General features: G+C 36.6%; 1 protein-coding gene across 1 annotated transcript in view; it reads right to left on the reverse strand.

The window, feature by feature from the left end:
* Positions 1-7,917: 7,917 nt before the first annotated feature.
* The window catches only part of gpc5b (glypican 5b), a 53,784-nt gene continuing 37,789 nt past the window's right edge, over positions 7,918-23,912 (reverse strand). Inside the window, exons 10-11 of the mRNA XM_011474169.4 lie at positions 11,312-11,409; positions 7,918-10,127 (exon numbers count right to left, since the gene is read on the reverse strand). Of these exons, the coding sequence (XP_011472471.1) occupies positions 10,032-10,127; positions 11,312-11,409 (194 nt within the window). The 3' untranslated portion in view covers positions 7,918-10,031. The remainder of the gene's footprint in view (positions 10,128-11,311; positions 11,410-23,912) is intronic.

Raw genomic sequence — 23,912 nt, forward strand, 5'->3', positions numbered from 1 at the left:
GAAGATGATGCTAAAATGGCTAAAAGTGCTAGCATCAGCATCATCAACTGACTCAAAAAATCACATTGTTTAAGAGTGTCATGTTGGTAAAAGCTACATGTTCTAAGTTGACAGAAAATCCACTTTTTTCAAAATGGCGGCTTTTCTATTGATTTTATCTCCATAGCAACCATTTTATGTTTGGGTCGCCTGGAGATGAGGAACAAATCAACGTCGGTTTCAGATGAATCGGAAAAAGTAAACTTTTGGACGTCCTTAGCAACGAGCTTTGTTTGCTAACCACGCCCACATTCCTTATATGTCCAGATCCAGTGAATTTCAATATGTTCAGTTCCAGCCATGGATGAAGTTTATTGCAACATTTGCTTCAGATTTTGTCAAAAAATGGCCACCAAACAGTAGGTTGTGTTGCCATCCCATAATAATTTCAAAACGTATGTTGAAGTCCAAAGCCTTGTGAGCATTTCAATGTTTGAACGGTGCCTCTAGCTGAAAGCTTGTTAAAGTTATAATGCTTGAAAGCAACAAAGGTTTTCAAGGATTCTCCATGTATTTAAATGAAGCAAAAATCTTGGAAAATCCTGGAAAATCTTGGAATATCTTGAAAAATTCAAAGATTTGAAAGACTAAAAGTCATAGCTGAAAGGAATAAGCTGAAAGGGTTGAACATTGTAATAGTAGAAGGATTAAAATACGTGAAAGTTTGAAGAAGTTTAAAATTGCCTCACATTTTGGCACAAAATGGCCGCCAAACTGTAGGTGGTGTTGCCATCCCATAATAATTTTGAACCTTATGTTGAAGTCCAAAACCTTGTGAACATTTCAATATTTGAACGGTGTCTCTAGCCAAAAGAATGTTAAAGTTACAATTGTTTAAAGAAGCAAAGGTGTGGCCAATGGAGCAAAAACATTGGAAAATCTGGGAATATCCGGGAATATCTGGAAAAGTTCAAAGATTTGAAGGACAAAAAGTCATAGCTGAAAGGAATAAGCTGAAAGGGTTGAACATTGTAATAGTAGAATGGTAAAAATAGGTGAAAGTTTGAAGAAGTTTAAAATTGCCTCACATTTTGGCACAAAATGGCCGCCAAACTGTAGGTGGTGTTGCCATCCCATAATAATTTTGAACCTTATGTTGAAGTCCAAAACCTTGTGAACATTTCAATATTTGAACGGTGTCTCTAGCCAAAAGAATGTTAAAGTTACAATTGTTTAAAGAAGCAAAGGTGTGGCCAATGGAGCAAAAACATTGGAAAATCTGGGAATATCCGGGAATATCTGGAAAAGTTCAAAGATTTGAAGGACCAAAATGTCATAGCTAGAATAAGATGAAAGAGCTGAACATTTTCATAGTCGAACGGTTAAAATAGGTGAAAAATTGTAGAAGGAGTTTAACTGTGAACTTCTGAACGAAAAATTCTCCATGTATTTCAATGGAGAAAAAAATTCCCGGAAAACCTGGAATATCTTAAAAAGTAAAAGGATTTGAAAAACCAAAAGTCATAGCAGGAATGAGCTGAAAGAGCTGAACATTTTAAAAGTTGAATGGTTACAATAGGTTAAAAATTGTAGAAGGAGTTAAGTGCCGAAAAACGGCGGAAGATAGCAGAAGAGGAAAACAAAGGGTTGAATGCTTTACAGCATTCAACCAATAAAGCAGATTAGCTTGCTGCAACCTGTGGCTCTGTACCCCAGGCAAGAATTCTCTGCTCCTCAATCTTCTGTTGAAGGACAGCCTTTAGTCAAATCAATCTGTCTTGGCTGGCAGCAGAAAAACCCTGTACTCACTGTAGAAAGAATAATATAGAAGACGTTAAAAAAAAAGAAGCAGAATCAAGGAATGGCTCAAGAGATGTCAGTCTCTGTGGTTGACGCAACAGTGGTTGAACCTGAAGTGTTAAAACAAGAAAAAGACGACAGCTGCGTGCCTGAACAAACATTCCCATCATAGGATACTGCTGTGCTGTGAACCACACAAGTTGCAACAAAGTTATCTGTACTTCTAAATTGTTGAAGAGAACTTTTCTTTTAACCAGATTGTGAGTCAACGGTAGACCATAAACTGGCATGGCTGTAAAATCGCTGCATAAGTCCTTAACCTCCACCTATGTAAAGCAGAACATGCATCTATGTCATTATTTTGAGACAAACTTCTTGTCCTTGCATTATAGGCCTCCACATTTTCATATTGATCATTTACTTTTTAGTCTCTAACTCCAGCTTGTCCGTGTTCCCTTCAACCCTTCCCTTCTGCTCACGAGTCCTCTTGCCTTTAAGTGTAGCTTGTTCCAATAAACATTTTGCACAGATGACTGCTCTGTCTGCATAAATGGGTTACTTCCACCTTTCTTTTACGGCAGACTGCTGCAGTGGTACCACCCAGAGAATAATATGACAGCAACAAGGTAGGTGAAAAAGAAACCCTGAATTTGAACCTGTTATTTGAGTTTTTGTAGGTCAGCTTGTTCAGATACATTTACAGACATAAATTTAGTTTGGAATGATCAATTTAGCTCTCAAACACTGTTTTGTTAGGTTTCTCAAATCAGCATGGCTAGAGTCAGTAAGTTGAGGGTTTCATCTCATTTTGGTTGATTTTTTTTTTCTCTTCCCAATATGTACACCCAAAAAAAGCCAAATTTTCCACCACACATCACATTCACTATGCAGCATCTTTTAACCCTTGTGCTATCCTATGGGGTCCAGATGACCCGATCCTTACATCCCTTGCATGACACAGGTGGATAAAGGTGAAGAGGATTTAAAGTAATCTATGGACACCAGTGAAGATCAAGAATCATTGAAGAAAAGGCGCATTGTCTTAGACCCCACTCCCAATTTTAAAGTGCCTTGGATAGAACGAAGGGTTAAGGTCACCTATTTTTGAAATGAAACCTAGTTATGGAGCTCGAACACACTCTTACAGAGCCGCAACAATGATGGATGGACTTTTATTAGATTTGTATGGACACTTGCATACTGTTTACTCCAACTGAGACAAACCTGTCAAGTATTTCAACAACTGTGATCAACGACTGTTGAAAACAAGATAATCTGTTGAAAATTAGATGATGACACCAGATCTTTACCACACCAGTCTTTTTTGTAAAGGATATATGCGTGTATTTTTTAAGTCTGACCATTCCCTAAGGAGAGACAATAAAATTGTGTTAACAGCTCACACATTTATGTACATTTTTTTCTCTGTCAGCTTAATAGCCACTAATATGCTTTCCTTTCTTAAAATGTCTGTGCTTAGCAAACCAAATGTGAGTTGAGAACCTCTTCAAACCTACGTTTACAGAGGCGAAAGTTAACACTGCAACGTTAAAAATAAAACCAGACATTTTCTTATTGGATCACTGAATGTTTAAGTGGTTCAAACATCAGCCGAGTAGCAAGAGCTGCCTAATTGGCCACAGATTGGCCACACTCAACATATTGATCTTGTTCTTGAAGTGAATATAAAACATGATGAAGTGTAAATATGTGCACTGCTTTTGGTTGAATAAATAACAGACTTGTATTTTAGACAAAATATCTGCAGTTTTTTATTAACTTTTACTGATCAAAATCATTTACTTTTTGATCAATACATGGAGTCAGATAATGCCATGAGTATTGACAGAAACCAATAGAGCTTTAGCAAGAGAAATAAGGACCATAGCTGTGAATCTTTGTGTGGCATTTACCCAGAAATGCTGATAAAGCTCAAATACTCTCAATTCAGTTTTTAAACTCTAAAATCCTTCTTCAGATGTTGTGGACTAAAACCAAAAAAAGCAGCATGAAGCTTTGCCAGCAAGCCGAGGTTAGGTTAGTTGATTGCTTTGTAGATCAGTCACCTGGAAACTTCATTTGCACAATTTTCTTAATATCTATACAAGTCATGATGGTAAACATTAATAGCGAAATAATAGAATAGCAAAGAAAAGTCTAAAAGTTATGACTGAAAGCTGTTTTGTGCAAATGTAATTAATCGCGGTTAGTAGTAACCGTAAATAAGATTTTTTAAGAGTTTTAGAGCTCCCAGTCCCATTTTAATTCTGTAAATGGCATTACAGAAGTTTTGAGGACTTTCTTTGTTTACTGATGCACCTCAGTGCCTTTGAAGGTTTTGCTGAAGCTCCACAAAATAATAATTAAGAAAAACAGCTTAATACAATATTTTGACATCTTCCCATTTTTCCCCCACTTATAATGCCAAATAAAAAGTTTTTTCTTATGCAAAATAAAATCCATTATGGCAAAAAGTAATTCTGCTATTAAACTAAGTTTCAATTTTGGGATTCAATAAATATTTGAGTGGATATAAATGTTTAAAATCCGAACAAGAAAAATGAAAAAAAAAAGTAAAATTTGAGTGATTTCATAATCTTTGCATGAAGCAGTTATTCAGCTTCATGCTTTAACAGTTTTACTCGAGGTGATGGCTGCTGATGCTTAAATTCACTCTTATTTTTGAAAACAGAAACAGTAGTTTTGATCATTACAGGGTGTTCTGAAAAGAAACAAGTGTATTCAAGTTATTTAAATGATACCTTTCCTTTTCAAAAGCAGACTGATGGCAAAACAGCCAGCAGCAAGACACCTAATCCTTGATAGCCCCAGCAGAACTGCAGTAATACTAGTGTTACAGAGCATGGATGAAGATGCTCTGTAACTGCTGTGAAAACGATCAGCTTTCAGGGGTAAATTATCCCCAAACACCCAGTTCAAATTATGAGTCTAATTTCACACCGTTTATTCATCAGCTGTTGATGTTCAAGGTTTTGCTCCCAGAAGGATTAAGAGACAATGAACTGCTTGGACGCGCATGGATCAGGTGTTAAAATATCCCTTAGGGTTCTTTGCACTCAAGATAACACTCTTCAGTATGAAAATGAATGAGTCCATTTACAAGCCTCATAAATCATATTTTCTGTGTACCAACATCTCAATATCTGGATTGTGTAGTCACATCTTTATAGCTGAAACAGCAATAAAAATGTGTTGAGTCCTGCAATGTGTCAATCAGAAGAGTGATAAGTGCTCTGAAAGTTGTAAACACAACAAGTGATAAATAATTTATAGAGGAATATTGGTCAAAATGTCATTCATAACTCAAAAGACAAGTGCTTTTTTTCATTACAAGGAGTTTTGATTTTTTTTCAAGTGTAAGTAATTGTTGTTTAGCCTGTGATTATAGAGTAAAGAAGCCTACACAGTTCTGAGGATCATGAAGAAAAAATGACACAAAGACACTTCAGGAGTCAACTTAAAACTGCATTTTTGCAAGTTTTGAGATCCTAAAGACAGATTTCTAACTCAAATATGAACTCAGAATTTAAAAGATTTAGCAAAAAAAAAATCAAGATGTATAACTCCAGGACATACAGACTACTATATGTCTAGTAAAAGATTTATCTGTCCAACTTTTAAATTTGAACAAGTTGTTGTTCAAACTTGATTCACTTGATTTTCCAGTCAATACCTCTGTATGTGTAGCTGTTTGAAAAAAGAAGCTATTTTCATTTAGATCATTTTTTCTGGCATCTTAAAAAACAAATGATGGGAAAAGCCTCTTTAGATTAAATAAAATGTGATGGTCAACTGAGTCTGCGTGGCTCTGGAGTAGGTTTGTACCATTTTACAACTTAACACTTGACTTATTGCATCAGGACATTAAACTTGAATTAAGCTCCATCTTTTAAAAAAAAGACCCTTACTGAGTAAACCAGAAGTCTCCTATGAAAAGATTCATATTCATCATTTATAAAAGTTAAGGAATTTTGGCCCTATATTATCTCTTTTAAGTCCCTTGCAAGGGGTACCCAACATTTTTCAAAAGAAAATTCCAATTACAATATTGAATAGTAAAGTGATGACCAATCTTACACAATTAAAGTTGAGATACAGCAAAAGCACAAAGATAAATCAGTAAATTGCTTTAGAGCTAAAAGATAATGTTCAGTAATCCAGCAGTGGGCCATGCATGAATCTCTCTTGTCTCCTCTTCTTTGACTCATGAAGTTTGCCGATGGGGTCAAAGAAAAGGGCAAAGAAAAAGGATATAGAAGGGATTCTTTTCAATAAAAAGAAAGCACCTTTGACCTTGAAATAAAAAGAATTTAGGGACTCAAATCTCAAAAAGTAGACACAGTTCTAGAATAAAGTTCTTACTCTTTCATGTTTTACACAGCATTAATGTTTTAACACTGACATATTCCCTATGCCCAATGCATTGCTCAAGAACCTTTATAAACACAAATTCTGAGCAGTATTTCTTCTTCTTGCAGCTGAATGCATTCCTTGAGCCTCATTGGTTTGCTAATCCAACAAATGCAGCTGAATTAAATGGTAAATAGCATATACTTGTATACCACTTTCTACACTTCCTTTTTTGCGATTTACAGTCTCAAACCCATTCTCACACACACTCACACACTGGCAGCGCCAACCTTCCACCAGGGGCAAGGTGGGGTTCGGTGTCTTGCCCAAGGACACTTCGACACATGGGTGGGCAAGGCGGGGAATCGGACCTTCAATATTCCGAAAGGGATCGGAAGATATTTGACAAAAAAGGTCAAATATTGACAATTTACATTTTTTCTTTTAAAACATGCAATATCTATACTTTGGTGCTGATACAGGTAAAATTACAAGTGACTATCATTTAATCCCCACCCCCATCCTCTTCTCCTGGAGTTTATGCAAACTCAACATTTTTAATTTTCATGTTTGCTTTAACAAAAATATGTTTGCATGCAGGAATGACATACATGTGCCACATAAGTTGATGTATATGTGTATTATGTATTTTCGTATACGTGTCTTAAGAAAAATAAAGTTTAGCTGTATAAACAAGAAGGGTTTATACAAATATGCCCCTCGTGTCCAAAGCCACACAACCCCCTTGTAAAAATAAACATCCAACACAATAAACCTTCAGCTACTATCTTAAAAAATGTTGTAGCTCTTTAAATCTCTCACCTGACTCCATTAGATGTCCAGTTCTCTTTCAAGTTATATTTCTGTTGGTCAGAATCCTACAGTCAGAGGTTATTTGTTCAGTGTGTTTTTGAAAAATAGCAGAAAATTGGACTTTAAGGTTTCTTTGGAGAGAAAATCGGGCTGACTGTGTTAATTGTGAGCATTCCCAGCACAGATTTGATGTGAAGTTGCTAAGTGGTGACTCTCTAGTGTTAAAAAAAGGGAATATTTTTGGAAAGATTAACCATCATCAGCCCAAAAAGTGATCCTCCGTCTTCTACAGTCTGATTTAATGTATTTATCTGTTTAGAGATGCACCATTTCCTCATCTTACAACCTATTTTACAACTAATGTTTCTTGTTGTCCACAGGAAAGTTCCAGATAAAGCAATATCAGAAGAAGAGATGAAACTTTCCACCTCCTCAGTTTCGCTCAAATTTGCATTCAGTGACATCATTCAGCCATCATGTGGCAGTTTTCTTGTGCCAGCTAAGCTGTTTGTGCCAAATTCAGAGCTATGCTAACACGGTCACATAAATCTCTCACTGGGCTTCAGGCCAAAATCCCAAAGCCACAGCCCTATTAAATAAAAAGACAAAAGTGCTGAAATCTAGCGTCACAAAACACAAGAAATCAAATAGACCCTGACTGCTGAGGCAACTGCTCAAACTGTGAAGAGGAAGCGTGGTGAATGTGAAACTGCTAGACATTGAGTGGTTCTTTAGAGTGACTTCAGGGGAAACAGGAACAGATAGCATAAAACCACAAACATTTTATGTGTACTCAGGAAGTCCCCACATATGATATGTTTTAAACTGTCCTTGATGAAATGAGGTTTGATTGTAAAACAAGATACAGTATTTTGACATCACCATTTGCTATGAAATCCTGCTTACCCTCCATTTAGTCATAGCGAAAAACAACACAAATAAATAAGACAGGAATTATTTTGGAAAATGTTTATTATTTATGAAGATTTTAAAACAGAACAGAGTGACAAGACAAGATTTAGCAGTAAGTGAGCAGGTAGAACTTACAGGAGCTCAGTGGTTTACAGAGCAACCACAGCCGAGCTCGCAGGACGAATGTTGCATTGTGGTTCTTTGCATTTAACACCAGCTTTTAAACTTGAGACATTTTTCCATGTCGACATTTACCCAATGCAGCTTGTTCTTGGCACACCATCGGACCTTTTCACACAAATGCAGGACCAACAGTGGTGCAGTTATGAACTAAATTCAAAAACATACAACTTTTTTTATTTAACAGTTAAGTGATCTAGTTTTAACATTGATCTAGTTTTAACATTGTTATTCTATTATCTTAGACATCTTATTAAATATAAATCACTGTTATTTAATGAGGATGTAAAATGTATAAAAATAACTTTTGTAAGATCCTCCTGAAAATGTATTGCTGGCTGATCCTGGTTTTCGCTTTGTCTAAAAAAAACGTGAGATGCTTTAAATGAATAAGATTTTTACATCAACCTGTTTCGCTTAGTTCCTAATTATTACAATTATACAGTTTTTGCTTCAATACAAGGCCATCGCAGTTGCAGTCTAGCAAACAGATTAAAAATATTTGTAGTATTACCTCATAAAAAACTGCAGGAGAGGAAGTACAGTTTTACAATATTACTAATAGTTTTATGTTTTAAATAGCACTCCACAAGGTGACAAATAGTTAGTTGAGTCATTCACATCCTTCTCAACATGTTCCATCAATGTTCCAGGTATCTATCTGGACCTTATGCGGAGAGGGTTGAGACTTAGCACAAAGCCATACAATTCTGATGCTGTTTATTTATATTAAATAGTTGGCAGCTCCCTCAATGGTTTCCATCACTGCTGACTTAATTGAACATGTGTAAAACAAAATTCAGAGAACAGGACTAAATAAAATGAAAGGCAGTAAATTGTTAGTATTGTGGATTTTTCCTTTTTTTTTCTTTTTAGCATCTATTCAGTCTCATTTGGTTCCAAGCCAGTCTTTGAAAGAACATGACAGTTTATCTTTTGCATATGACAGTGAAATGTTATATTATTCATTGTCTGGGCAGACGGCTGTTCTTTTTTCTGTCTTGTCTTGTTTTGGTAGCCTGTTATTGTTTAGTGAGAAAAGAGGAACTGAAACACATTAAAAAAAAGCATTGTTTCTTTCCTATTTCTGAGTTCTGACCATTCAAAAAAAGAGATTTAGCTGATTTCACTTATGATTTCTAAGACTAAAATAACCATAGCACTGTTTCCTGGAAGAGTACTCAGCAAACAACTGGACCCCCTATGCCAAGTTTTTAGTTGACTGTGGAGCAATTTCAGCCTTCAGTGCTGCAAATATTACAAGGATAAACCTGTCTCACATTAACAGAATAGAGCTTTTGTGAAAAAAAAAGATAAGGAGGAATAAAAGTCCTCTTGCTTAATGAAAAATCAACCTACACATACAATCAGGCTACCTTTTATAGGAGCTTTTATGCTGCTGTCAGAAGATGTTTGAGACAAAGAAAATGTGCTTCATAACTATTGGTTGAAAAAAAACAATGACTCTAACTCAATCTGAATTTGTGCAGCCGGATCATTCTTGGACGCTTAAAAAGCTCTTGCTTTTTCTTCCTCCAGTTTCAAACTTAGACCCAACTTAGACTTGGGTCTAAGTTTGCAAATGTTGTTTCTGAACCCTATATTAATCTCTATTCACACATCAAAACAATGTTATCTATTCAAATTCTTCATATAAATATAGAATTTATATATATTTGTATTTACACTCTTCTTCAAATTGAAAAAAAAAAAAAAACAGTCAGTAGTATCGTGCAGTCTATCTGATCAGTTAAACAGATATGAACATGTGTGGAGGTCAGTACAGGTAATACAAAAATGCAAATATTGTGCATCAGCAGCTGTAGAAATTTAGCAGCTCATTCCATCAGGTGGACCAGCCGAAGCAATCGGAGCAGACGAGGTGCTCAAACTCCAGGGCCACCACACAAAACAATGCACAACGTAGCTGCTGTTCAGGCTTTTCTGTCCCTCTCTAAAGACCCGTCTATTCATGTTCAGCGGGGTGCCCATGGGCACAGCAGAAGCAGCAGCAGAATGACAGACGTTAGAGGTCCAGAAGTCAGAAGATGGGCTGAGTCACGCACCACCACCTGACAGACAACACGTGATGAGACACACAAAACTTAGAGAGGCATGTAAAAGACCAAAAAACATTTCAGTGACATTTAAACATAAGAAAAAGTGTGTATAGAAACCAATATTTAATAGAAAAGTATAAAGGTAATATTTGTTTTGTTTTTTCATTTTATAATAGCTTATTATTCACAAGTGCAGTGTTAATATGTGTTTGACTCCTTTAATAACCAACTGTAATTATTAATAGACTCAGTTATAATAAAAACTGTAGTCTCACACTAAAATAGTAGAAAATATAACATCTTTAATTTAATTTTGCTTATAAAATGTGTAGTGTCATCTTTTTCTGTCTTCAATCAAAAGAAACTTTTTCAGAGAAACCCTTTGGTTTTGGGTGAAACAAACAGCAGTGCTGCATTATACAGTGTGATATTGTGTTTATTGAGTGAAGAAATCACTGAATAAGGCATCCTAAAACCACACTGATATAAAGTTGCATCAGGATCTAAGAGAGTGGGCTAATCGATCATGCTGAACATTTGCTTCTAAGTAACTAATGAGGGCATTGCATCGCTGAATTGAATAAAGGAACAAGGGATTGAAAGAAGAAAATACAAGTATTGGAAAACAGTCAGGAGTTTCAGGAGCGAGTGCTTTGAGGCAGAACCACAGATTGATGCCAAGCTGCACTAAAGTCCATAAAATAAGGTTCATTTAAAGTCCTTTAGATGTTTGTACTTGGACATGTTTGATCTGCCACTCATTTGCTTTTCACTGTTTATCTACTTGGTTCTGAATATGGATCGAAAGGCATTTAGATTTTCTTTGAATTTAAGTCCAAACAGAATCCGATTTAGAATCCACCCTTGTAAAAAATTACAAATTAGTTCTCTCCTAATCATTATATTTCCATGGAATCCATTAGTTAATCCAGAAGAAATGGCTTTCAGCAAATATTTGAAGTTTGCTTCATCAGGGTCAGGAATTCACAATTTCCAAAAATCACAAAAATGTGCCCTTCAAAAAAGTTTAAACACATTTTGTCCTGAAGGCAGGACAGTGGATGTAGGAAATGCTAATTGTTAATGTTTTTGAGAACACCAAAATATCCTTTTCAATTGTTCTTAAAGGAAACGTAATGCTTTAAACGGTTTATCATGTCTGAAAAAAAGCTTGTATCCGTGTCATGAAGATCTACCTGTGGAGGTGAGTGGAGATGAGGAGGGACTGGGTGAAGATGATGAGGAGCAGCAAGATCTTTTGTTTCTGGACTGTGCCCGCTGGATATTTCGTCACCTGTTTAGATACAAAAATATGATAAAGTGCATCATGTTACAAACCAAACCTGGTATGAAACTAAATCGCTAGTGTTAAATGTTCCCCTCTTAAATGAGTTTGTTTGCTTATACCAAATGTTAAAAAAATGTAATCTTAACTTTATTTGGGAAACTGACACAAATATATATTTATTTAATATTTACATCTTTATTTATCAGATATATATAACGGGATATTTTTCTTTCTCAAAGGTTAAAGAATTTGAATTTGGCCCAGAGTTTAGCATCATCTACATTTTGAGGATGAAAGGAAATGTAGATAAGGTTTTTTGTGTTTACAAAAACCATTTGAAGTTCTCACACCCACAAGTCTGACTGGCTGGTGTCTACATGCCCTCTTCTCAAAGGTTGCAGCACTAAAACTACCAAAACACAAGGTCATAAATCAGACCTACTGGGACTTAAGACATGACTGAGAGGGATTAATGCCGTTCTGGTCTATAATTTTTTTTTCTTTTAAAGACCAGGTAAATGAACCAAAACATGTTTGTGGATTTAGCTTGTTGATGGCAGAAAAAAAGTATTTCTTTCTTTAGATTTGGTTGCTGTTTGACTTAAAAGATTTATGGATTTTTCTCCACCCTCCTACAGTTTTGCACACACTCCATACTATTACCCATAAAAACCCTGAGATATGCTGGATATTGCTTTATTCAAGCCATTCTGCATAAACCATGCAATGTTAAGTGCTTGAGTAGAACAGACTCACTCAAATGACTGGATTTGATCAGGAAACAGCACAATCCAATCTTCTTTTCCCCCGCAATCTTGGTAAAACGCACACACACACAGACGCAGACACACCTGCTTGGAACGAAATATGACTCTGTGTCACAATGCACGTTGTCACATTGTCCTTTCATACAATAGACGTGTCCGTTGCAGAGGAATGTGATGAGTTTGTCAACGCAAATATCACGTTTCATATTATCAGATGCAGAGAAGCAGAAAAACACCGGAGTTTGTGTGAATGTGAAAGGTTGGTGGCAAAGACGTCTCCTGAAACTTTTTTTTTTTTTTTTTGCTTTTAACTGTGCAGACAGTTTAGATGATTTAGTTTAGGGCAGAATGTTACAATCTCTGCATCTGTCCTTTATTGTGCATTCTCTTGACAAATATCAGAATGATGAAATACGGCAACAGTCGCTCACAAGTTTTTCCTCAGTGTTTATGTGTGTGAGTGTGTGGTCTGTTTGTGTTATAGTTCGTTCCCATTGGAATTAAAAGTTTTGGTGACATCTGGTTTGAACGGTTTTGGAAAAAACTGGGTCGTGTCATCATTAATTCTCCAGAGGGGGTGGCTTCATTTATTCTCCAGATTTAGTTCGCCATGCCTTTGCCCTTGAAGTGGCTAATTAGGAGCAAAAATAATTGGTGTAGAAAGGAACTCATTTCTTATATCTATTTCAATCCAATGATTTAGGTTTGGATTCTTGTTTCTAAACTTTGAGAAGGGAGTTTGTTGATGTCGGAGCTGAAAGTCACAAAGATTATACACAACATTTTATGAAATGCAGTTGTAGAAATAGAGGGTGGAGGGGGGGGGGGGGGGGGGGGGTCAAAAATGTTTGACTGTTATAGTGAGTAGACAACACCAAATATGATTTGTCAATTAAAACTTTCTTTAATATTTACAGAACTGGCCTTGAAGGTGTAATAAAAACTAATAAGAATAAAAATATATTTAAAATGTTTATGGACAAAACTAGTTCTTTATCATGGTTTGCAGCATTCCTTGCTCTGGTTTCGTCTGTGCAGGACATCCCACTCACTGTCTGTTGCTATGGCATGAAAATGAAAAGGAGCCAGTTTGTTTTGGGCTAAACTGTTTTTTCAGGGATTTAGGATTTCTGCAGCTTTTGTGCCAAACAACATCCTGAACAATCAATCCTACTCAGTGCAGAGTACTATGGTTAGAGTCCCATACATCACTAGATATGACTTGTGGACATACTGCATGCCATCATTCATCCTTAACATCCAAAATAAATAATTCTGAAACACTTCTAGCAAAATTAACATTTACCATCAAATAAATCACTTTTATACACACATTTTTGCGTTGTATCCAAACTTCCAGACTCAAAATGCTAGAATGAGCAAAGAGCAGATCTTGGGGAGGGGAGGGTGGGTGTGGTTTCTATTTTTTCCCCCTTTTTTAAGATAGATATTTAGGTTAAACTGTTGCTCAAACGATAAATAGGAAATACTGCAATCAGCGATTTATAGAGTGATCAAATCGCCTTCATTTCACATTGAATTTGTAAATATTTTCTTTCACAATTTTTAACACAAAATATTTGTTAAAACTGTTTATTTTACTACTGAGTGTAGCAAATTTATGATCATCTTAAGTACGAAACTTTTCCAAAGCTTCCACTTTCGGGGGTTTCTTTGTCAATAACAAAATGGCAGAATCCTGCACTTACTGAATGTGAAAGGCCACATTACTGAGATGAGCGATGAACACTGGATCAGTCCGTGAGGTACTTTGACCTTTACTGCAGGGAGTTATGTGAGCTGTGACAGATGTGTGTGTGTGTGTGTGTGTGTGTTTGTGCGTGTGGGGCAATAAAAATTCAAGAGTGGCATTTAGAAAGATCCTGTCAGTGAATTGAAGGCTACAGCATCCAGGTCAGAGCTATCACAGGCAACACACAGCTTTCCGCTTTGTTCATGCCATGCAGCATATGAAGAGCGAACAGCTCCATCCATGCACGCCGTGCATCCCCACAGGAGCTGAGCTGACACTTTGAAAGGACCAACACAAATAGGCAGCATGTACTGGGGGAGAAGGGGGCTGTTAGAAACACCAGGACAGTGATCCGTTATTGCCTCTTCTTCAGGCAGATGGAAATGTCTGTTTTCCTGCTGATCTGAAATCTAAGTAATCACAAACAAACGGGGCCAGATTGGATGGTTTGACAATAGGGTACCAGATAAATTGGTCTTTAAATCAGAGCTGTGGAGATAAAGGACAGAATCAGCCTTTTGATTACTCAGACCTCCTACAGACACCCATCCTGTGTTTCTATAACATCTTTGTTTTATTTGCTTTGAGCTGAAACTAATCTTACTCTTCTCATCTTAAATCTTGAAAAGCTAATCCTAAAAAGGTCATATAATTCCTGATTTAGGTATCTTGTCTACGGCTCAGTAGGATTGTCAGGACTGCAAGCAAGATCGTTGGTGCACCTCTCCCGATCCTGGAGGAGTTATACGAGCAGCGCTGCCTACGCAGAGCAACCTCCATCATCAGGGACCCCCAGCACCCCTCTCATGGACTGTTCTCCCTCATGCCATCTGGGAGGAGGTTCAGGAGTATCAGCTGCAGATCCAGCAGGATGCTAAAAAGCTTCTCCACACAGGCTGTGAGGCTACTGAACGGACTGTTATTTTATTGCTTTTTTTTTTATTATTGCTGCTTCTTTGCACTGTCATGCTATTGAGAAACAACATCTTGTCTTCTCTGCAAATACTATGTGTGGAATTACAATAAACAGAATCTTGAATCTTCTCTACTTATCACCATCTTTTATTTGCATTGTAGTGGTCCCTCACTATATCGTGGTTCACCTTTCGAGTCTCCCTGTTTTGCAGATAGAGAGACATGTTTGTAAAAGCACATTTGACCCATTACAGGATATTAACACCACATTTTTTCACTAAAGAATTGTATGGCTGTTGAGCTATTTTTTCCCTCAGTGAGATACAGCAGCAATAACCAGCAAACAAGATAAAAAACAATGATGATTATTTTTATGAAAGATCATGAAAACAGTTGTATTTCTTGAAATATGGCTGTTGGTCAGGTGTTTAATCAAAACAAAAAAATTTGTGCTTAAACTGTTTTATTTTCACAAAGCTTTTAACTAGTTTATTCTCTGAGAAAATAAACTGTGTCCACTGCTGCTTAATACAATATCCCCTAAGAACAAGACCCTGCTGTTCTTCACAGCCAATATTGAGCTTCTGGATCAATCTAAGAAGTTGTGATGTTATCCAAAGCAGCAGAGCAGATTTACATTCATCAGATTTACAATTTTTAAGTAGCCCATGCAAAGAAAACTGACATCTGCATCCTGACCCATGTGACATCCGTGGGTCAACATATTGATTTTCAGACCACGTTTATCAAAAATGTTTAACATCGTAGCAAGATTTTTTTTTGTTTGAAAAATTCTAGTTACAATAAGCCACTCTTAACTAATCGCTGCATCATTCACATCCTGTGACAAACATCCCAAATGAGCTTTACTTTATGCACTGAATACAGAATTGTTCAAGAATCAAATGAAACATTTTCTAAACTAATCGCAAAACAGATATGATTTCCCAGATTAATGGTTTTGTAAAGAGAATTTATGTTGCAGTTTGCAGAGAACCGTGAAGGACAGCATGAAGCTGTTCACTAGACAGATGCTGAAATCAATTTTACTGCTGACAAGAGCAACAGAGCTGGAAGGAAGCAGCGTCTGGCAAAAATGCAAGTCCAGTCAATCTGTGTCTGTGTGACAGATTAGATATGAAAGTCAAATCTGATGTGGCACCACTGAGCATAATACTTGTTTATGAGGTTAAAAAAAAATCTACATTTTAGGCTTGTTTCCGTTGAAACATTGTTAACTTTGACTTAAGACAGACAAAAATTTTTTCCATCAAAACCGTTGAAAAAGAGGCTCTATCAGTCCTAACATGTAAAAAAGAAGAAGTCTCACAAGAACAAACAAATTTGTGAGCATTTATTCATTTTTATTAAGTTGTTCTAGTCCCCTTTTCAAGAAACAAAATAATGAAAAACTCCTTTGTTTGCACTTCTTTAATCCTTTACTTGGCCTTAGTTCAGCAGTCGTCCTTAATTTGAAAAAAAAAAAAACACCCATCCAAGAAAAGTCGATACCAAAACATCAGCCTAACTGTGTTTAATTATCTCTCCGGCATTCCTGCAGTCACATGTGTGAAATAAAACCCGGCTGACAGCACAGCTTCTGCTTAATAACTGCATGTGCTTCTGTGCTGCATATGCTATGTGTATAATCACAACGAGCGTCATGGAAAAATGTGTGATATGCTTTGATCCTCCTATCTGGTGTGAAAGCACGTGATTGTAGGAGAGAAGCTTCTGCTCCGTCATGCTGAAGAACTGCAGGTAGATTAAGACGACACGTTTGTGGGGATGAGAGGCAATCTGAGGGGCAACAGTTGGAAAAATGTACACGCGGATGTGTGTGTGACGTGTACAGTGTGGCGACTGAACTATCGGTTGAAGCTACATTTGTGCTCCATCTTGTTCCTCCTCAGTTTGTAGCTATAACACCATCATTTTCTCTCTGTCTCTCCCTCACACACACGCACCCCTAAACGGATGATGAGAGGTGACCTTGAACAGTGTCTGGTTTGCTGGCATTCACGTGTGTGTAGGCGTGAAAATGTATCTCGCGCATTTCCAGCTGAATCAGTAATGAGCATTTCATTACTCTGGCCTCAGATCCCCAGGGAGGAAACACACACACACTGGCAGCACACACACAACAGAAGGAGTGCGGTGAAAGGTTGCTGCAGATTACAGCCTCATCAAGTACCAGGCAGCCTCTGATTTTTTAATGATGGGAAAACAACAGAAAATAAAGCAAAGGTTTACTGATAAATCTAAGAGGTGCTATAGTTTCATCTCTCACACAATGGGCCTGAGTGTATAGGTAAAAATGTGTGCAAAAATATGTGCATGCACAAAATAATTAGTTGCATTTGATTTATTAAAGACCCACTCTAATAAAAAATGCATTTTTAACATGTTCTTGTGGCATTTTTCTAATGATGGAGGACATATATTGGGAAAATTAGGCCCAAAATTGCATTTCTGAGTATGTCTTTATTTAAATCAGTGTGAATGAGGAGCAGGCGGAAAAAATGCAGGGCAGGCCACAATCTCCTTGCTCAGGGGAGGGGAAGGGAGGGGATGCTCCCCACCAACAGTTCCGTCCATAACTAAGAGGCAAATTTCTAATGAACTATTGCCTACAAAACAACATGGGTTTCTTGATTTTGACTAAAAATTGCATAATCATAGTTAAAAGACCACTGAGAATGCTGTTAAAATAGATCCAAAGATGATTGTAGTAGATCTTTAGGGATTAGTTTTTTATTTTTCATTTTACTTTTTCATTTTATTCATTTCAAACATGTTATTAAAACAACAATAGATCAATCAATACCTTCACTGATGACAATAATCATTCATTTGGTCATGCAATCCTTTTGAGTAAAGAGAAGAAAATTAGAGTCTTTACTTAACAGAACTTAAAAAAAAACATGCTTGAAAAGGAGAAAGGCAAAAGACATAGCTTCTTAAAGCCTACTTCTTAATACCCATTCAGTTTTGATACAAAAAAGCCAAAAATAAAAAAAGTATCTTGATGGTGATTTTTTATTAATTGCTATCAAGGATTTTAGATGCATGTTTAATTTTCTGATGAGGGTTTCTGACAGAATGGGCATCAAATAATGCAGTCATGTTGACTGTATTTGCCCTCAAATACAGTTTCAACAATCCCTAATGAGATATTCACTCTGTAAACAGAATTAATCTGATTCCTACAGAAATTCCTGCTTGCTTTTTGCTGTTTGTCATACAGCTTATTAATGATTGCAAACTAAGGATTGATCGGATTTTCTGCTTTGCATTGCTTCTTGTTAAATTCTTTCAAATTAAATATTAGGTACCAAATAGCAAGTTCTCAGTAAGATCAAGCTCAAGGGATTGTGTACGGTTTCATTTAACTGCTAAAAGTTACAATGCTTTGCTTTTCCAAGGGCAAACCCACCAGATTATTGCCTCTAAAACCTTTGGAGAAACACTGAAGCGCTGATGACTGAAGCCTGACTGCAGCAAGGGACCGAATGTGATTGGAGGTGGATGAAAGGACTAACAGAGCCGAGTGACTCTTTGAAGGCTCCACATCAACAGCAGCATGCGATGCTGTTGTGGGAGGCGAAGCAAGACAAAGCAAGGGCAGCCCACTACTCTGAAAAGCACAAGTGTCTGGATAACAGCATCCAGCAGGGACGAGGGCTAATAAACAGATGATGTCTAATCAGGTTTTTATGAAGAAGCTCGTGAAGGCATGGAGCCAAACTGCGAGTCAGAAAGGAAGACTGGCAGGCACAAACGAGGGAAACAGACAGGCGGAGAGACATGCTGACACGCTGCAGTGGTCCTTGATCTGCAGCTTCTTAGACAGAGTTAACTTCTTTTATAGCTCATAGTGTGCTAAACAAAGCAGACATTCTTCCCTGAATGAGAGAGAAAGGATGAAAGCACAGGCAATGTATACTTCTTTAATGAACTGCTTCCCTGAGGAACTATCATTTAACTCTGCTGCTCATTAAACACAGTCATGGGCTCAACACACACACACACACGTGCGTGCACACATACACATGAATATGAGCTGACAGTTATGATCGATTTCAACTCTTCAGCACCAACCGTTACCCCTGATTTCCTCCTGTTGGCTTTTGAATTACAGTTTGTTTAATGAACAGCAGCATGTGGGACCAAATCTAAAGAGAAACAACGTCTCCTAAATCTTTTGGACCATAAGGAGCAATATCAATGAACAGAACAAACAATCAACTTTCAGAAATAAGACACACCGGATTATAAAGCAAAGCAAAACAGTCAAATAATGAAGTGTACTACAGAGTGTAGTACATGTAATGTAGTAATGTAGTGTACCACTACACACAATGCCTACAGGGGTCAAGAGGCAGGAGATTGGTCAGGGGAGTTGATGGGTAGATATTTTTTTTTTTTTAGCAAAATGCTGATATCTATGTGTGCCTTATATCTATGTAATAATAATCTTGCAGAGAGTGCAGCATGACAGATGAGTCAAACTTAACTCTCAGCATTGCTGTTGTAACACATTAAGTACAGAGCAACACATCATAATATTGTGTAGAAGTACAGTACGTTTTACTCTGCAAGGTTCCTGACTACAGCAGCTGTAACACTGCAACAATCCATCAAACTGTGCAGTTCACTAAAATTACAACAAAATGTTTGAACAGATTTTTGAGTGCAGTATTCAAAAGAAAATCAGTGAACTCTGTCTTGAGAAAATTTAAGGAATTTAAGGTCTGAAACATATGGTAACAAACAATAGCAATTAAAAATGAAAAGGCCAAGTTTCAGTGATGCCCAATGATGCCCAAAATGCTATATATTCATATGTATGTGCTCATTTATATAATCATAAACCTGTACTATAACACTACATATGCACAATTATAATCTCTAGAAAAGTTTGACATATGTTCCTTTAATTTCAGTAAGAAGTTTCTTCTCGATTAGAAATGACAGTCAGTCTCACTAACATTTCTCAGAAGGTAAATAGACGATGTACAAGAAGCGTGGTTGTAAAATGAAGAGAAAAAATTAAAGCTTTTACTTACATCTGATTAGAAAGTGGCATGTCTTAACTTAGCTAGGGGTATGACTAAATCACAGCTAAACTGTATATTTCTAGGATATTCTGGCTTAAATATCATAATACTTTATCTTCTTTTTTGTTTGTTTTTTTATTTTGTCTTTTGTAAAATATTCTTTATTTTCATTTTGCATGAATTAAACCGTTTTAAAAGACTCAGGGTTGGTCCTCCATTTGTTTGCCCAATGCTTTAATTTAATCAAAACTAATATTATAAGTATGTACATTCTTACCCTAAATATTAATTATTTCAGAAATGCTTGTTAGTATTTGCTAAATAAGACAGCATTGTGTTTCGGGTATGATTTTATCTGGGATAAAATTGTAATATTGGAGTGTATGTAAATGTCATCACTGAACATGAACGTTGGTGTACCGACTTAATTGAAAATACCACAGCATGTGAACATCTGTTTACCTGATACCTATCTTCTGACTATCAGCTGAAGGAGTTCACAAATTGCTTTTTTGTGTGTGCTTTTTAACTATCAAAGTTTAAATTAACTCTCTCAGAACTTCCTTTTGCTTTAAAAAATGATAGAAAAATCCTTTGTCTTCAAAAAATATCAGATTATAAATAATGACTGATGTGTTAGTGGGTGATGGAAATAATATATCTGTTGCAACAATTCAGAATATTCTCTGGTTTAGAAATCACTTGCAAACAGGAATGTGGAAGTCAACTCTTCTCAAGTAAACAGGAAAGACTGTTATTGTGTTATTTGTAAATGAAAATGGTTAAGAATATTCTTGGATTAGTTTTGAAGGGAGAATTTAGGTCTTTGGCAGGTTTGTTTGTTTGTGGACTTTACTTTGTTATGTGACCTTCCTTTTAGTTTTTAATGCTCATACATAACACCCTTTTTTCAGTTATATGTTATTTGATTTATGTTATATAACTTAGCTTCAGTTTGTCTCACCACCCCTGCGTTTCAGGTTATAATGATTCTGTCTTGTGATCATGTTTGTCAATTTATATTTTCCTTTTGGCTCAAGCTCTTCTACAACCACAGATCACCACCCACTTATCTTCCCCATTGTATCCCAGGTCCATTCATTTCTGAAACTCTCACAGAGAAGACAGTATTAGATTGCTAAAGACCACACGAGTTTGGTTAGCTGTAATTCCAGCAAATACAAATAAAACTGGGTTATGTGGTGCAATTAAGCAAGATGAAGTAAACGCTTGACTTTGGAGTTCTGTGGTTAAAGCTTCGGCATTCACAAACACAAACTTTGGAGCACCTGCTTACATTAAAATACTTTTCATTTAACAGCATGGATCAGTTTGATCCAAAGTATTGCTCTGGGATCTTTTATAGTCACCAGGGAAGATTAGAAGCCTAACTGGACTTTTTATTGTTCTTCCAACCCCATTGGTAAAGACAGGAGTGGACTTTAAACATCTAGCTTAAAATGTCCTTAGGCAGGGAGGCAGCACATTGAAAGATGGGGAAAACAATGACATTTCCTTTTAAAATGAAACGACTACCAAAGGGTTTGTGAATCTGGTCCAAGAGAAGAAACCACTCAGATGATGGAGCGATGAAGATGCAAGGAAGTAGGACAGAGAGTTTTATTTTCCTCTTTATTACAGACTTCTCACAAAAAAGTAAAAAAAAAAAAAGAAGAAGAAGAAAAGAAAAAAAAGTTTTTTAGGAAATTGAAATTTATCAACTCATTATAACATTAAAAAAACTAGATCCTAATGATTGTACTGCAGACATTTTGTTTCTTGCTTGATTAGGTTCATATCTATTATGCCTTCTTTATTTTTCCATCCCTCCATCCCTTCCTCTGCCTCTTCTCTATTCTTTGCCCTCAAATAAGGACCCAGGGGAGAGCAGACCACCTGGTAACCATGGTTACAGTCATTGTGCCCCCTCTGCATATAAATCCACACATTCTCGCACACACAAATAGCTCTTAGACTTGCTAACAACCCATAGAGTTCCTGAATATCTTATCACGTCTGCAGGAAGAGATAAAAGAAAGCTTTCTGGACTGGAATTAATGTTTAAAGTGACTCATGCAGGTTCTAGTATCTAGATATACATACTTTCATTTTTTATAGACGGGAGAAATAAAGAGAAGTGCAGAAGCTGTGATTACATTTACATTATTGACATGACAGGACTTGGACGTGTTGAGCGAAGCGGAGAAACAAGATGAAAGCTGGAGAGTGGATCGCCTCAATTAGGAAGAGGAAATCAATCCCTTCTCTGTTGCATTATTTCAACAATAAGAGGGTGAAAAGCAAAGATAAATTATTAGTAGTATTTCCCTACGAAACAAAACAACAGAGACAGAACCCATCCATGAGTTTATTGTTGACATTGTTGAGTCATGTTAAAGTCCTCCGATCATTTTTTGAGCCATTGTAAAAGTGGTCCCAGTGTTCTTTTAATTATGATTAGGCTGTTTTTAGCCAAAAAAAAAAAACAAACCTGTGTCATTTACTAGGCAGTCATTTCTGCAGAGCAGCGGGAGTTCATCAGAAATTCGCCTCTGAGTTGTGGGCGGGACTGTTGGTGTGGAGTAAGCCTACATGCATTTTTTCATCATTTTTTCATTCATTTTTTCATGCATCTTTCATCATCAAATTTCACAGCCAAAGCTTAAATTTTATTATTTAGATTATATGTCCTCCATCATGAAAAAAAAATGCTACAAGAACATGTTTAAAACACCAAAAACACTATTTTCAACTTAGTGGGTCTTTAACTTTTGAAGTGTGTTAAAAAGCTGATCTGTTTGACAAAAAAAAGAAAACTGCATAGTAATTAGAGAACATGATTGCATGCAAACTGTAATGATTTAGAGGAAGATGTACAAAACTTTTTTTACTACAACTATGATTTAGATGACTTATTAACTATCACATCAGTGTAAATGTAAAAACCATGACTTGATTTATATTTTAGTTAAAGTACTAAGATCGGACCTTATAGATTACTTAAAGTGTTCTTAAACTTCTTAATATGTTGAATGTGGTAAATATAAGATGAGGGTTAATTCATGGAGGTAAAATATTCCAACAGTCATTTGGTGAAACAAGTGTAGATGCGGAATATGTTAAACACCCCATCAAAGCAAATCTTTTTAATGATAACACTATAAAGTTTATACATGCAAATATGCAACCAATTTGGCTGAGTATGCTGCATGGCTGAAGTCACTTTGTCCAGTTCCATAATCACTGGATGGTTTAACTGAAAAACGTGTTAGAACTTCAAAGACGAAAAAAAAAAAAAACAAGACCTTCAAGTGTGGGGATAGGGCAAAGCCCTAGTGCCAGACAATCTGAGTAGGGATTTCACAAGAACAAAATTAAGAAACAGTCAACAGTTAAAGAGCTAAACATCTTCACCCATTTTCAGAAAAATGAAAGAAGCAGAACCACACAGCTTTAGCCCCCCCCCCCCCCCCCCCCCCGAGGAGGTATGCAAGATCCTGTACCCGATTTGGAGGATTCTCAAAATCTTTACTAACTAGGTTATATCCTGTCTTCACTTGGATTTTTAGCACATCCCTGTCCCAGAGCTATGATCCATAATCCCTGACATAATCTGTTATTGTCTCATTGCTGAACCTATTTTAAAAATGGCTCCCACATGTCAGCATCCAGATTATTCAACAATAACTCACCACAGATCTGTGTGCTTAGTTCTTACTTTTGTATGCTTTAACTGTATGACTACAACCCAACCCACTGCAGTAACACCATCATTACGTTTGCAGACAAGATCGTCTCAGGGGATCAGTCTACCAAGAGGAATGAGGTGGAGCATTTCACTGGGTGGTGCAGGGATAATAATCTGGTCCTTAACACCACCATGACAAAAGAAATGATTGTGGGTTCAGTCAACGTGCATCAATGTCTGGAGAGGGCAGCCTCATGTTGATTTCTGGCCGTCGAGATAGAGGACCCACTGTGACATTCTATAAAACTCAGCAGAGGCTTTCCGCT

Source organism: Oryzias latipes, chromosome 4 (genome assembly GCF_053564925.1).
Source record: "Oryzias latipes strain Hd-rR chromosome 4, Olatipes_Hd-rR_3.1".
Classification (NCBI taxonomy): Eukaryota; Metazoa; Chordata; class Actinopteri; order Beloniformes; family Adrianichthyidae; genus Oryzias; species Oryzias latipes.